This window comes from Oncorhynchus keta, chromosome 28 (assembly GCF_023373465.1).
Source record: "Oncorhynchus keta strain PuntledgeMale-10-30-2019 chromosome 28, Oket_V2, whole genome shotgun sequence".
Taxonomy (NCBI): domain Eukaryota; kingdom Metazoa; phylum Chordata; class Actinopteri; order Salmoniformes; family Salmonidae; genus Oncorhynchus; species Oncorhynchus keta.
In genome coordinates this window covers 28,170,993-28,186,349 of record NC_068448.1, presented here as the reverse complement: position 1 = coordinate 28,186,349, position 15,357 = coordinate 28,170,993, and the positions used below count along the sequence as shown (strand labels likewise).

General features: G+C 40.3%; 1 protein-coding gene across 5 annotated transcripts in view; it reads left to right on the top strand.

Moving 5' to 3' along the window:
* Positions 1-15,357, top strand: part of LOC118360953 (msx2-interacting protein-like) — a 40,171-nt gene that overhangs the window by 13,017 nt on the left and 11,797 nt on the right. For 2 of the 5 annotated variants that reach the window (XM_035740560.2, XM_035740565.2), the window contains exons 4-7: positions 10,337-10,497; positions 14,578-14,793; positions 14,912-15,063; positions 15,173-15,298. In XM_035740560.2, the coding sequence (XP_035596453.1) occupies positions 10,337-10,497; positions 14,578-14,793; positions 14,912-15,063; positions 15,173-15,298 (655 nt within the window). The remainder of the gene's footprint in view (positions 1-10,336; positions 10,498-14,577; positions 14,794-14,911; positions 15,064-15,172; positions 15,299-15,357) is intronic. The other 3 variants (XM_035740562.2, XM_035740564.2, XM_035740563.2) reach the window with 3 other exon arrangements.

Genomic DNA, 15,357 nt, shown 5'->3' with positions numbered 1-15,357 from the left:
TTTTCTCATTTTGTCTGTCATAGTTAAAGTGTACCTATGATGAAAATTACAGGCCTCATCTTTTGTAAGTGGGAGAACTTGCACAATTGGTGGCTGACTGAATATTTTTTTTGCCTCACTGTATATCTGTACCTGGTTCTAAATTTTAAAAAAAAGTTAATACCAGGGCCAGGTCGATTAGAAAGGCCTGCTCGCTGAAGTTCTTTTAGGGAGCGTTTGACAGTGATGAGGGGTGGTCATTTGACTGCAGACCCATTACGGACCAGGTAATGAGGCAGTGATCGCTGAGATCCTGGTTAAAGACAGCAGAGGTGTATTTGGAGGTCAGGATGATATCTATGAAGGTGCCCGTGTTTACAGATTTGGGGTTGTACCTGGTTGATAATTGATCATTTGTGTGAGATTTAGCTTAGATTGTAGGACGGCCGGGGTGTTAAGCATGTCCCAGTTTAGGTCACCTAACAGTACGAGCTCTGAAGATAGATGGTGGGCAATCAATTCACATATGGTGTCCAGGGCACAGCTGGGGGCAGAAGGTGGTTTGTACCAAGCGGCAACGGTGAGAGAAAGGTGGATTTTTAAAAGTAGAAGCTCGAATTGTTTGGGCACAGACCTGGATGGTATGACAGAACTCTGCAGGCTGTCTCTGCAGTAGATTGCCACTCCGCCCCTTTGGCAGTTCTATCTTGTCGGAAAATGTTATAGTTATTTCAGGACTTTTGGTGGCCTTCCTAAATTAGGATTCAGACACGGCTAGGACATCCGGGTTGGCAGTGTGCTAAAGCAGTGAGTAAAACAAACTTAGGGAGGAGGCTTCTAATGTTAACATGCATGAAACCAAGGCTTTTTCGGTTACAGAAGTCAACAAATGAGAGTGCCTGGGGAATGGGAGTGGAGCTAGGTGCTGCAGGGCCTGGATTAACCTCTACATGACCAGAGGAACAGAGGAGGAGTAGGATAAGGGTACGTCTAAAGGCTATAGGAACTGGTCGTCTAGTGTGCTCGGAACATAGTGAAAAAAGGAACAGGTTTCTGGGCGCAGAAGAATAGACTCGAGGCATAATGTACAGACAAGGGTATGGTAGAATGTGAATACGGTGGAGGTAAACCTAGGCGTTGAGTGACGATGAGATTTTGAGGTTGAGGTTTTGTCTCTAGAGACATCATTTAGACCAGGTGAGGTCACCGCATGTGTGGGATGTGAAACAAAAATGGCTAGCTAAGGCATATTGAGCAGGGCTGGAGTCTCTACAGAGAAATAAGACAATAATCACTAAACAAAACAGCAATGGACAAGACATATTGACATTAGGGAGAGGCATGTGTACCTTAGTGATCACGACGATTCAGACAGCTTGCGTGCCGGGGCTAGCAGAAGCGCCTTAGGGGGGACGTCGCGATGTAAGAAGTTTGTTGAAGCCCCCTCAGACGGTTACGTCGGCAGACCAGTCGTGTTGGATTGGCAGGGCTCCGTGTAAGCAGTAAAAGGGTCGAGGCCAATTAGCAAAATAGGTATTGTAGCCCAAGAAATTGGCTGATGGTCCTCTTCAGCTAGCAGTTCGATATGTTCTAGACAGCTAGCAGGCTAACGGATGGGCCTTCAGGGGATGTTGTGATGGAGGAGCCTGTTGACACCCATCAGGCGGATTACGTCGGTAGACCAGTCGCGGTGGAATCGTCGGGGCTCCGTGTCGGTAGTAAAAGGGGTCCAGGCAAATTGGCAAAATATGTATTGTTGCCCAAGAAGTTGCTGATGGACCTCTTCAGCTAGCCAGGAGATGGGCCTAGCACGAGGCTAGTTCCAGGCTCACTGGTGCTTTCTTTCGGGACAGAGACGTTAGCCAGGGGGTAGCCACTCAGATAGCAGCTAGCTAGCTGCGATGATCCAGGTGAAAAGGTTCAGAGCTTGCGGTATGAAACCCGATATGTGGAGAAAGAGCAGTCCAGCATGCTCTGGGTTGAAACACGCTGTGCAGACTGGCAGGAGTTGACCAGGCTAAGGTTGGCCATGGCTAACTGACTATTAGCTAGTAGCTAGTTAACTGTCTAGCTTCTGTTGGGGATCCCGGTTAGAAAAGTATAGAAAATAGCAGATCCATACCACATTTGGTGAGGCGGGTTGCAGGAGGGTATGTTGATACTGAGGTTGAAATATATAAAAAAAGATATACAAAGGAAGAAAGAAAAGATATATACACGGGACATGACAAGACGAAGACAAAGACGTCTGAACTGCTACACCATCTTGGAGACGGGATTACAGGTCACAGCAGAAAGTATAGTGCATTCGGGTAGTATTCAGACTTACCTTTTTCATGTTTTGTTACGTTACAGCCTTATTCTAAAATGTATTTTATTTTTCTAAATCCTCTTCAATCTACACACAATACCCCATAATGACGAAGCGAAAACAGTTTGAACATTTTTTTTATCCCAGTATTCAGACCATTTGCTATGAGACTCGAAATTGAGCTCAGATGCATCCTGTTTCCATTGGTCATCCTTGAGATGTTTCTAGAATTTGATTGGAGTCCACCTGTGGTAAATTCAATTGATTGGACATAATTTGGAAAGGGACACAACTGTGGGACCTACAGTTGAAGTCGGAAGTTTACATACACTTAGGTTGGAGTCATTAAAACTCGTTTTTCAACCACTCCACAAATTTCTTGTTAACAAACTAACGTTTTGGCCAGTATGGTTAGGAAATCTACTTTGCGCATGACACAACACATTTTTCCAACAATTGTTTACAGACAGATTATTTCACTTATAATTCAATGTATCACAATTCCAGTGGGTCAGAAGTTTACATACAGTAAGTTGACTGTCTTTAAACAGCTTGGAAAATTCCATAAAATTATGTCATGGCTTTAGAAGCTTCTGATAGGCTAATTGACATCATTTGAGTCAATTGGAGGTGTACCTGTGGATGTATTTCAAGGCCTTCCTTCAAACTCAGTGCCTCTTTGCTTGACATCATGGGAAAATCAAAACAATTCAGCCAAGACATCAGAAAAAAATGTGTAGACCTCCACAAGTCTGGTTCATCCTTGGGAGCTATTTCCAAATTCCTGAAGGTACCACGTTCATCTGTACAAACAATAGTACGCAAGTATAAACACCATGGGACCACGCAGCCGTCATACCACAGGAAGGAGACACGTTCTGTCTCCTAGAGATGAACGTACTTTGGCGTGAAAAGTGCAAATCAATCCCAGAACAACAGCAAAGGACCTTGTGAAGATGCTGGAGGAAACAGGTGCAAAAGTATCTATATCCACAGTAAAACTAGTCCTATATCAACATAACCTGAAAGGCTGCTCTGCAAGGTAGAAGGCACTGCTCCAAAACCAGACTACAGTTTACAACTGCACATGGGGACAGAGATCGTACTTTTTGGAGAAATGTCCTCTGGTCTGATGAAACAAAAATGGAACTGTTTGGCCATAATGACCATCGTTATGTTTGGAGGAAAAAGGGGGAGGCTTGCAAGCCAAAGAACACCATCCCAACCGTGAAGCACGTGGGTGGCAGCATCATGTTGTGGAGGTGCTTTGCTGTAGGAGGGACTGGTGCACTGCACAAATAGATGGCATCATGATGAGGGAAAAGGATGTGGATATATTGAAGCAACACCTCAAGACATCAGTCAGGAAGTTAAAGCTTGGTTGCAAATGGGTCTTCCAAATGGACAATGATCCCAAGCAAACTTCCAAAGTTGTGGCAAAAGGGCTTAAGGACAACAAAGTCAAGGTATCGGAGTGGCCATCATAAAGCGTTGACCTCAATCCTATAGAAAAGTTGTGGGCAGAACTGAAAAGTCGTGTGCGAGTAAGGAGGCCTAAAAAGCGGACTCAGTTACATCAGCTCTGTCAGGACTAATGGGCCAAAATTCACCCAACTTACTGTGGGAAGCTTGTGGAAGGCTACCCAAAACGTTTGCCCCATTTGAACCATTTAAAGGCAATGTTACCGAATACTAATTGAGTGTATGTAAACTTCTGACCCACTGGGAATGTGATGAAAGAAATAAAAGCTGAAATAAATCATTCTCTCTGCTATTTTTCTGACATTTTACATTCTTAAAATAGAGTGGTGATCCTGACTGACCTAAGACAGGGAAGTTTTACTAGGATTAATTGTGAAAAACTGAGTTTAAATGTATTTGGCTGAGGTGTATGTAAACATCCGACTTCAACTGTATATAAGGTCCCACAGTTGCCAATGCATGTCAGAGTAAAAACCAAACCATGAGGTCGAAGCAATTGTCATTTGAGCCCCGAGACAGGATTTTGTTGAAGCAAAGATCTGGGGAAGGGTACCAAAACATTTCTGCAGCATTGATGTTCCCCAAGAGCACATTTGCTTCCATCATTCTTAATTGGAAGAAGTTTGACTGCCCGGTCAAACTGAGCAATCGGGGGACCAGGACTCTGGTCAGGGAGGTGACCAAGAACCCAATGGTCACTCTGACAGAGCTCCTGAATTCCTCTGTGGAGATGGGAGAACCTTCCAGATTGACAACCATCTCTGCAGCACTCCATCAATCAGGTCTTTATGGTAGAGTGGACAGACGGAAGCCTCTCCTCAGCAAAATGCATGTGACAGCCCACTTGGAGTTTGCCAAAAGATTACATTACCGTGTAGTTTTAATAATAAAATGCTCTGACGGTGATGTGGACATACTCTGTATTCATATCCCGAAAGAAAGAAATTATCTCACTACAATAAATGTTAATAGAAAGTTAGCAAAAAATAGATAAGATCTTGCTATTTGTGGAAAAATCACCATGATTTAACTCTTTAGTCATATCCCAGTTTACCTATTTACTTATGGCCTTGCCTAGTGACATGTTTTTAAAATTGTATTATATGAGCAAAAATATTATATTTTATTTGGAAGGGCATGCCATACAAAATTAAACGGGCCTTTTTATGTAATGAATATGAATTTGGAGAACAGAAATGATAAAATATTAAAGCATTAGACCTCTCACTAAAGGATTCAGCCATACAAAAGTTATAATTAAATCTGAACTGGCTCTCTAGCAGATTAGTAAGTATGTCTCACCCCATGTTCAAGAATGGCCTTTTTCCCTTTATTCAGATTTACAACCTCTTAACTTTCGGTTATTTGAAAATGAAATAATCTCGACACATAGAATTTCTCAATTTAAATTATTACAAAACTCTTGCAACCAATAGAATGTTATATATATATATATATATATATATATATATATATATATAATATATATATATGTATGTGTGTGTGTGTACATGTGTGTGTGTGTGTATATGTGTGTGTGTGTATGTGTGTGTATATGTGTGTGTGTGTATATGTGTGTGTGTGTATATATGTGTGTGTGTATATATGTATATGTGTGTGTGTATATATGTATATGTGTGTGTGTATATATGTATACATGTATGTGTGTATGTGTATGTGTATATATGTATATGTATGTATGGGGATACAACCATCCCAGCTCAGCAGTTTTTGTTACGAAGAGAAAGAATCATTAGATCATTTTTTTTGGTACTGTCCATATGTAGCTTGTTTTTGGACGCAGGTACAGGAATAGCTGAGAAATTGCAAAATGTACTTGGAGCTAACTCTGCAAATAGCACTGATTTTGGAAAGTCATAGTCAATCGATCAATATTATAATAATACTTTTAGAAAAAATGGTTACATTTACAATCTGTAGAAGCTATGAGAATAGAAAGGTTCTGAAATTTTGTGAAACATCACAGCACAGTTGAACAATATATGGCAAATAGAAATAAAAAATGGATGGTGTTAAGAGATAGATGGGAGGGGTTGAGTGGAGCTGAAGTGTGGGACTTAAAACAACAAGATAACTAAATGTAAAATATACTGTCTATAAAATGTATAAACGTTGAACTTTGGTTAAACACCACAGTTAAACATATATGGCAAATAGAACTAAATGGTCTTCAGCGATAGATGGGAGGTGTTGAAGGTAGCTGAATGGGATTAAAAACAACTTGTAAAATATATTGTGTCTGTAAAATATATATAGTATGTATCAGTTGGAAATGGAGTTGGAGTTGAGAATGATGCAGACAATTACATTGATGGAAGCTACAATCTATTTGCAATATTAAAGAAAAAACAAACTAACAATCACAAAATTAATAAAAAATATCGAATTCCCAGTTCATGCTTCAAAATCAACTTTATAAGAGGTTTAAAAATAGGTTATATTTGATTTAACATTCCAATGACATACACTAAGGCATTGGTGGCAGAATAGATCGATGCAGTTCAATGCATGATTAATATAATTCACCAATACATTTATTAGAGTCCAAAACATATTGCTATCAGGTTGTAAATCACAGCTAGCCTGGTTCATTGTTTGCTGCCTCCATTCGTGATGCACTGTTTCAGTTTCAATAACTCAATATTTTGGACATAAACGGACTAATGTTACTTTAAGGATTGGTATGTCAATACAATCAAACTAGCAAGGACTAACAAGTCAGTCATAACGTGGTTAATAGGCTAGCGTATGTAAGAATTTTCACCTAAAATGACATACCCAAATCTAACTGCCTGTAGCTCAGGACCTAAAGCAAGGATATGCATCTTCTTGATACCATTTGAAAGAAAACACTTTGAAGTTTGTGGAAATTAATGTAGGAGAATATAACACATTAGATTTGGTAAAAGATAATACAAAGAAAAAAAACATGCATCTTTAAAAAAATGTATTTCATCACCTTTGAAATGCAAGAGAAAGGCCAATATATGACTTAGGAATCTAGGCGCTATTTAGATTTTGGCCACTAGATGGCAACAGTGTATGTGCAAAGTTTTAGGCTGATCCAATGAAGCATTGCATTTCTGTTCAAAATGTTGCCCAAATGTGCTTAATTGGTTTATTAATAGATTTTCAAGTTCACAACTGTGCACTCTCCACAAACAATAGCATAGTATTATTTCACTGTAATAGCTACTGTAAATTGGACACTGCAGTTAGATTAAAAAAATGTCTATGTCCTGGGAAATGTTCTTGTTACTTACAACCTCATGCTAATCACATTAGCCTACGTTAGCTCAACCGTCCTGCGGGGGTACACACCGATACTGTAGAGGTTTTCAGCAAAGTTGCTATTCCTCAATAAAGTTATTGGAAATGTTCTTAAATTTTTTTTAAAAGTTAAGAGGAAATGGGATTCTTGAAAATAATGTTTTAAGATTTCTTTGTGGAAAACTACTTAACTTTAGGACAGCTAAACCCTTGTCTTGTGACAACTGGATACTTTTGTAACCGTGAACGTTTTCTTGCGCCACTGCCACAGACAGTCTGCTTCCGAACATTTAATTACAGCAAGAAAACGAATTAAACGTGCATTATCTAGCTAGCTAGTAATTAACAATATATTACAATATTCTAGAAGTGTTAAATAGCTAGTGTTAGCTCGTCAGTTTGTAAAGAAGAACTTGGCTAACTTAACTAGCTAACTTACCGGTCACGCAGTCCCTCTACCACTGTGTCTCCTTTCATGGACAACACCTTCATTCCAGCTGGTCCACATGAATGGTCGATTACCCCCCTCACACACTTTTTTTTACAACATCACTGTCCCTTGCCATACCCCCGATGAGAGAGACAGACTCGGCCACTCTCACCCATCCTCTCTTTTTGGTCTCTGCAGTGACTCCGCAGTTATCGAGTCTCCCCAACAGCAACCTTTTCCTGGCTGCTATTTCCTCCACCATTAATTCAAGCTCTTGTTTGCTGAAATGTTGTGCTTTTCTTGGTTATCCATTTTTGTTTTTGATATAACTGTGAAAATGTTTATTTTTTTGTTTGAAGGGTTTGCGAGCCACCTAAAAAATGTATATTCTCGAGACATAAAGCAGATAAATAAATGTAATAAAATTGAAATATCAACACTTTATTATAATGGGCCAAATCCTATCATCCCTATCACAGGTTTATTTATTGATTTCAAGCACGTCACTAATGTCAATGCCACATGAGAATATATTTACAAAGTTCTTAGGAAAGATATTTACGAAGTTCCTAAGAAAACTATGAATTCCTAAGAACATTAAGGAATGCACTTACGAACTATCATATGAACTTCTTATTTTTTTCCATAAAAAACTTCTTACGTTTTTTCTTAAGTAGTGTTTTGTGAATCTGGCCTCAGAGCCCAATACTATGAATCTGTTTTTTGTATTTTTGTATTTAACCTTTATTTAACTAGGCAAGTCAGTTAAGAACAAATTCTTATTTACAATGACAGCCTACACCAGCCAAACCCGGGCCAGTTGTGCGCCGCCCTATGGGACTCCATATCATGGCCAGATGTGATACAGCCTGGATTCCGAACCAGGGACTATAGTGATGCCTCTTGCACTAAGATGCAGTGCCTTAGACCGCTGCGCCACTCGAGGAGTTAGTGAGGTAACTTTGGTCAACTCGTTATAACTGTTGACACGAAAGTTGCTCACCTTTTAGCCAGATCAATTTCTATGGCAACAAATCCTTCAGAACTAACCTGCTTCGGGGCAGGCTAACTCGAGGTTAACTCTACTTATTTTTTTATTTATTTTATTTAACCAGGCAAGTCAGTTAAGAACAAATTCTTATTTTCAATGACGGCCTGGGAACAGCGGGTTAACTGCCTGTTCAGGGGCAGAACGACAGATTTGTACCTTCCGGTTACTAGTCCAACGCTCTAATCACTAGGCTACCCTGCCGCCTGAATGAAGTGTGTGAGCCATGAGTTGATGACCAATCAAAGTAGATTCCCTTCCTCTCGGAGAGTGGGTCATCATCCCTTCATTCTCCGGACTATATTTGAGGAAGATGACGGATTTAAATATTTTATTAATCAAATGTTCTTGTGTGTAATTTTTTTAAATTTTAATAAATCAATATTCAAATACATATCACGCAACACATTTAGTAATGACAGGACTAGGGTTGCAAAATTCTGAAAACGTTCAATAAATTCCCTGATTTTGGCTATATCCCGGTTGGATGATTCCCGGAAACAGGAGGGAATAAGCAGGATTTCTGGAAAACCAGGGTGTGCACTCAGCTGCACATGTGGATTCAGGGAGAAATGCTACAGAGAATGTTTGGAGATGGCTGGTGCATTTTCTCACTGCCTACTTCTGTGTATGGGTGATAGCCGCCCCCCCGTGAGATCCAGTTGGAACTGGACATTTCTGGCCACTGCTGGCTCCCTGCCCACTCCCACAGGCCAGGCTCCATTAGCAGTACTTCCGGGAGTGTTTAAGAGAAGGAGGAGGAGCAGCAGGAAACAATTGACAGGGAGAAGGCTGGAAAATAGAGAAAGGAATATTGGGGTATACTATTAAGGGGAAGTTCAGAAAGTATTCACACTCCTAGACTTTTGTGTTCTGTTTTGTGCCCAAGTGTTTTGTCATTGCCCCTACACACAATACCCCATAATGTCAAAGTGGAGTTGTTTTTTAAATTTTATTCAAATTAATAAAAAATTAAAAGCTGAAATGTCTTGAGTCAGTAAGTATTCAACCCCTTTGCTATGGCAAGCCCAAACAAGTTCAGGAGTAAAAATGTGCTGAACAAGTCACATATTAAGTTGCATGGACTTTCTGTGTGCAATAATAGTGTTAAACATGATTTTTTAATGACTAACTCATCTCTGTACCCCACACATACATAAGGTAAGGTCCCTCAGTCGAGCTGTGAATTTCAAACACCGATTTAACAGCACACGCAGTCTTCTGTCCAAATTGCTCTCTATTTCCCCTATTGTAGTAGTTCTATGCTACTCTCCCAACCTTGGTTGTTCGTCAATATGATTTCATTCAAATCCATATGGGCACGACCTGCTGAACATTTTGAGAAATTGGAACAATGGTGGCCAATATTTCAAGCCTTAATGCATTCGTGTGATAATTTGTATATTAACCTGTGAATGGTTATGCAGAATATTCTGCTTCAACATATGAATAAAAAATAGACCTGTATCAAAACAGATTTAATTTCATGTTGATGAATTGGGCCGATGACAGTGCCACTGCAAGACAAATATTGGTATTCCATATCTTCATGTTAGTTTAACCTTCATTATTTCCAACAAACCTGATTGTTGAGTGTGTAATGGATTGATGATGTTTACGATATACATCAGATCTGTGAGTTATATCAAAATCTTTTGTAATTGTTCAGACAAAAGTACACCATTTCTGAATTAGAGTTCTTTACAGAGATTTGCTCCTCTTCTTATGTCTATGTGAGGTTCTGTGACATTCACAGTATGCTATTTTCCATTAAGCCTCTGTTCCTCTCTGGCAGCAGTGATTCCAGCAGTAGTTCGAGTGATGAGTCCCCAGCACGTTCAGTTCAGTCTGCTGCCGTCCCTACACCTTCAGCTCTGGCTTTATCTGCCGTTGACAAGGATGAGCCTCGAAAAAGTTTTGGTGTCAAGGTTCAGAATCTTCCTGTGCGTTCTACAGGTGAGGATTTGACCCCTTTTCTGCTGTGTATATACCATACATTGTCTAGTCTAGACTACAGGGTCAATATACTGTTAGGTTTTGGCAATAATTACGTTTGTTGAGTTAATGACATTGTTGTTGAGGCTCTTTGTACTGCAGATATGAATTAGTCACTATCTACAGTGTATTTGTAAAATATTCAGACCCTTTGACATTTTCCACATTTGTTGTTACGTTACAGCCTTATTCTAAAATGGATTAATAGTTTTTTCCCTCATCAATCTACATCGTCATAATGACGAAGAAAAAACAGTTGAGACATTTTGCAAATGTATTTTAAAAATATATATATTACATTTACATAAGTATTCAGACCCTTTACTCAGTACTTTGATGAAGCACCTTTGGCAGCGATTACAACCTTGAGTCTTCTTGGGTATGATGCTACAAGCTTGGCACACCTGTATTTGGGGAGTTTCTCTGTAGATCCTCTCAAGCTCTGTCAGGTTGGATGTGGAGTGTCACTGCCCAGCTATTTTCAGGTCTCTCCAGAGATGTTGGATCAGGTTCAAGTCCAGGCTCTGGCTGGGCCACTCAAGGACATTCAGAGAAGCCACTCCTTCATTGTCTTGGCTGTGTGCTTATGGTCATTGTACTGTTCGATGGTGAACCTTTGCTCCAGTCTGCGATCCTGAGCGCTCTGGAGCAGATTTTAATCAAGGATCTCTCCGTACTTTGCTCTGTTCATCTTTCCCTCGATCCTAACTAGTCTCCCACTCCCTGCTGCTAAAAACATCCCCACAGCATGATGCTGCCACCACCATGCTTCACCCTAGGGATGGTGCCAGGTTTCCTCCAGATATGACGCTTGGCATTCAGGCCAAAGAGTTCAATCTTGGTTTCATCAGACCAGAGAATCTTGTTTCTCATGGTCTGAGAGTCTTTATGTGCCTTTTGGCAAACTCCAAATGGGCTGTCATGTGCCTTTTACTGAGGAGTGGCTTTCGTCTGGCCACTCTACAATTAAGGCCTGATTGGTGGAGTGCTGCAGAGATGGTTGTCCTTCTGGAAGGTTCTCCCATCTCCAAAGAAGAACTATAGAGCTCTGTCAGAGTGACTATTGGGTTCTTGGTCACCTCCCTGACCTAAGCACATCTCTCCCGATTGCTCAGTTTGGCCGGGCGACCAGCTCTAGGAAGAGTCTTGGTGGTTCCAAACTTCCTCCCTTTAAGAATGATGGAGGCCATTGTGTTCTTGGGGACCTTCAATGCTGCAGAATTTTTTTGGTACCCTTCCCCAGATCTGTGCCTTGACACAATCCTGTCTCGGGGGCTCTAAGGACAATTGCTTTGACCTCATGGCTTGGTTTTTGCTCTGACATGCACTGTCAACTGTGGGACCTTATATAGATGGATCTGAATACTTACAGTTGAAGTCGGAAGTTTACATACATTTAGGTTGGAGTCATTAATACTCGTTTTCAACCACTCCACACATTTCTTGATAACAAACTATAGTTTTGGCAAGTCGGTTAGGACATCTACTTTGTGCATGACATGACGCAAGTCATTTTTCCAACAATTCTTTACAGACAGATTATTTCACTGTTTCACAATTCCAGTGGGCCAGAAATGTACATACACTAAGTTGACTGTGCCTTTAACTTCTTAAGGATGACGCAGAACACAGTTCCCATGCAGGAACATCACTCAGCGGAATTTCAGAGCGCCACCTATAGTTTTTGATAAAACTCAAACTTTCATTAAACTTTCATTAAAATACACATTCAAGGTAGTGAATTAAAGCTACACTCGTTGTGAATCTATCCACCAAGTCAGATTTGTAAAATGCTTTTCGGCGAAAGCATGAAAAGCTATTATCTGATAGCATGTACCCCCAAAATACTGCAACGTCATTAAAAATTTAAAAAGTTGACGATAAACTTTCACAAAACACTTCGAAATACTTTTGTAATGCAACTTTAGGTATTAGTAAACGTTAATAATCTATCAAAATGATCACGGGGCGATGTATATTCTTTAGCTCCACGTCTTGAAATCATGTACGGATATTTCTCAACCAAAACATCCTGTCGGAGACCGGAAGAAATCGGCTCCCTTGTTTCGGTTTGACCAAGAAACAAATCCGAGACAAATGACAAGACTGTTGACATTGTGTGGAAGCTGTAGGTATTGCAACCTCAGCCCCATTTAATGTGGGTCACTTTTAACAATTGGTTGAAGTGGCGCATGGATATATTTTCCCATTTTCAGTGATCAGATTTTCCTGCACTTTTCGATGAAACGCCGTGATTTAACCAGTTTTAGAAACGTCTGAGTGTTTTCTATCCACACATACTAATCATATGCATATACTATATTCCTGGCATGAATAGCAGGGTGCTGAAATGTTGCGCGATTTTTAACAAAAAGCTGCGAAAATTCGCAGCCTCCCTAAGAGGTTTTAAACAGCTTGGAAAATTCCAGAAAATGTCATGGCTTTAGAAGCTTCTTATAGGCTAATTGACATCATTTGAGTCAAATGGAGGTGTACCTATGGATGTATTTCATGGCCTACCTTCAAACTCAGTGCCTCTTTGCTTGACATCATGGGAAAATCAAAAGAAATCAGCCAAGACCTCAGAAAATAAATTGTAGACCTCCACAAGTCTGGTTCATTTTTGGGAGCAATTTCCAAATGCCTGAAGGTACCACGTTCATCTGTACAAACAATAGTATGCAAGTATAAACACTATGGGACCACGCAGCCGTCATACCGCTCAGGAAGGAGACGCGTTCTGTCTCCTAGAAATTAACTTACTTTGGTGCGAAAAGTGCAAATCAATCCCAGAACAACAGCAAAGGACCTTGCGAAGATGCTGGAGGAAACAGTTACAAAAGTATCTATATCCACAGTAAAACGAGTCCTATATCGACATAACCTGAAAGGCCGCTCAGCAAGGAAGAAGCCACTGCTCCAAAACCTCCATAAAAAAAGCCAGACTACGGTTTGCACATGGGGACAAAGATCATACTTTTTGAAGAAATGCCATCTGGTCTGATGAAACAAAAATAGAACTGTTTGGCCATAATGACCTTCATTATGTTTGGAGGAAAAAGGGGGAGGCTTGCAAGCTGAAGAACACCATCCCAACCATGAAGCACAGGGGTGGCAGCATCATGTTGTGGGTGTGCATTGCTGCAGGAGGGACTGGTGCACTTCACAAAATAGATGGCATCGTGAAGAGGAAAATGATGTGGATATATTGAAGCAACATCTCAAGACATCAGTCAGGAAGTTAAAGCTTGGTTACAAATGGGTCTTCCAAATGGACAATGACCCCAAGCAAACTTCCAAAGTTGTGGCTAAAGGGCTTAAAGACAACAAAGTCAAGGTATTGGAGTGACCATCACAAATCCCTGACCGCAATCCTATAGAGCATTTTTGGGCAGAACTGAAAAATCGTGTGCGAGCAAGGAGGCCTACAAACCTGACTCAGTTACTTACACAAGCTCTGTCAGGAGAAATGGACCAAAATTCACCCAACTTATTGTGGGAAGCTTGTGGAAGGCTACCCAAAATGTTTGACCCAAGTTGATCAATTTAAAGGCAATACTACCAAATACTAATTGAGTGCGTGTAAACTTCTGACCCACTGGGAATGTGATGAAATTAATAAAAGCTGAAATAAATCTTCTCTCTACTATTATTCTGACATTTCACATTCTTAAATTTAAGTGGTGATCCTGACTGACCTAAGACAGAAAATTTTTACTAGGATTAAATGTCAGGAATTGTAAAAAAAAACGGAGTTTAAATGTAATTGGCTAAGGTGTATGTAAACATCCGACTTCAACTGTATGTAAATACTTTTTGTTGTTGTTATATATATTCTTTAAACATTTGCAGAAATTTCTAAAAACCTGTTTTCACTTTCTCATTATGAGCTATTGTGTGTAGATTGAATCCATTTTAGAATAAGGCTGTAACGTAACAAAATGTGGAAAAAGTGAAGGGGTCTGAATACTTTCCGAGTGCACTGTATGCACCTGAAAGTATTTAGTCAAGCTTTTATATGGTCTTTTTTCCCTCTTTCAGATACAAGTCTGAAGGATGGCCTGTTCCATGAGTTCAAGAAGTATGGGAAGGTGACTTCTGTGCAAATCCATGGAGCTTTAGAGGAGCGCTATGGACTTGTGTTCTTTCGCCAGCAAGAGGACCAGGAGAAGGCCCTTGGCGCATCGAAGGGGAAGCTGTTTTTTGGCATGCAAATTGAGGTCATCATCTGGAATGGCCCTGGTGCGTCCACAACTGGTATATAAAGTGGCTTGAGTTTTTCCTAACCACTTAACCTGACCAGGAAAATCTCTGTGCTCTACCTTTTTAAACATGATTTATACAGGTTTATGAAAACATGAATTTCTCTTTTTAGAGACTGAAAGCGAGAATGAGTACCGGCCTCTGGATGAGAGGATAGACGAATTTCACCCCAAAGCCACACGAACTCTGTTTATTGGCAACCTGGAAAAGACCACCAGCTACCATGACCTTCTCAATATCTTTCAGCGTTTTGGGGAGATAGTGGTATGTAAAATACATTCTGCATGTAGCAGAGGAGATTTTGTGAGGAGGAATTGCCTAATTCAACACTGCCTCTCTAAATGTAGTGTTGCCTTCCTTTCCATTCACATAGGATATTGACATCAAGAAAGTTAATGGTGCCCCTCAGTATGCCTTTCTACAGTACTGTGACATTGGCAGTGTTTGTAAGGCCATAACGAAGATGGATGGAGAGTACCTCTGCAACAATAGGCTAAAGGTGAGGACAGCATTTTACACAAAACACTTATTCTGAATGTACAACTGAGATTTTAGTTG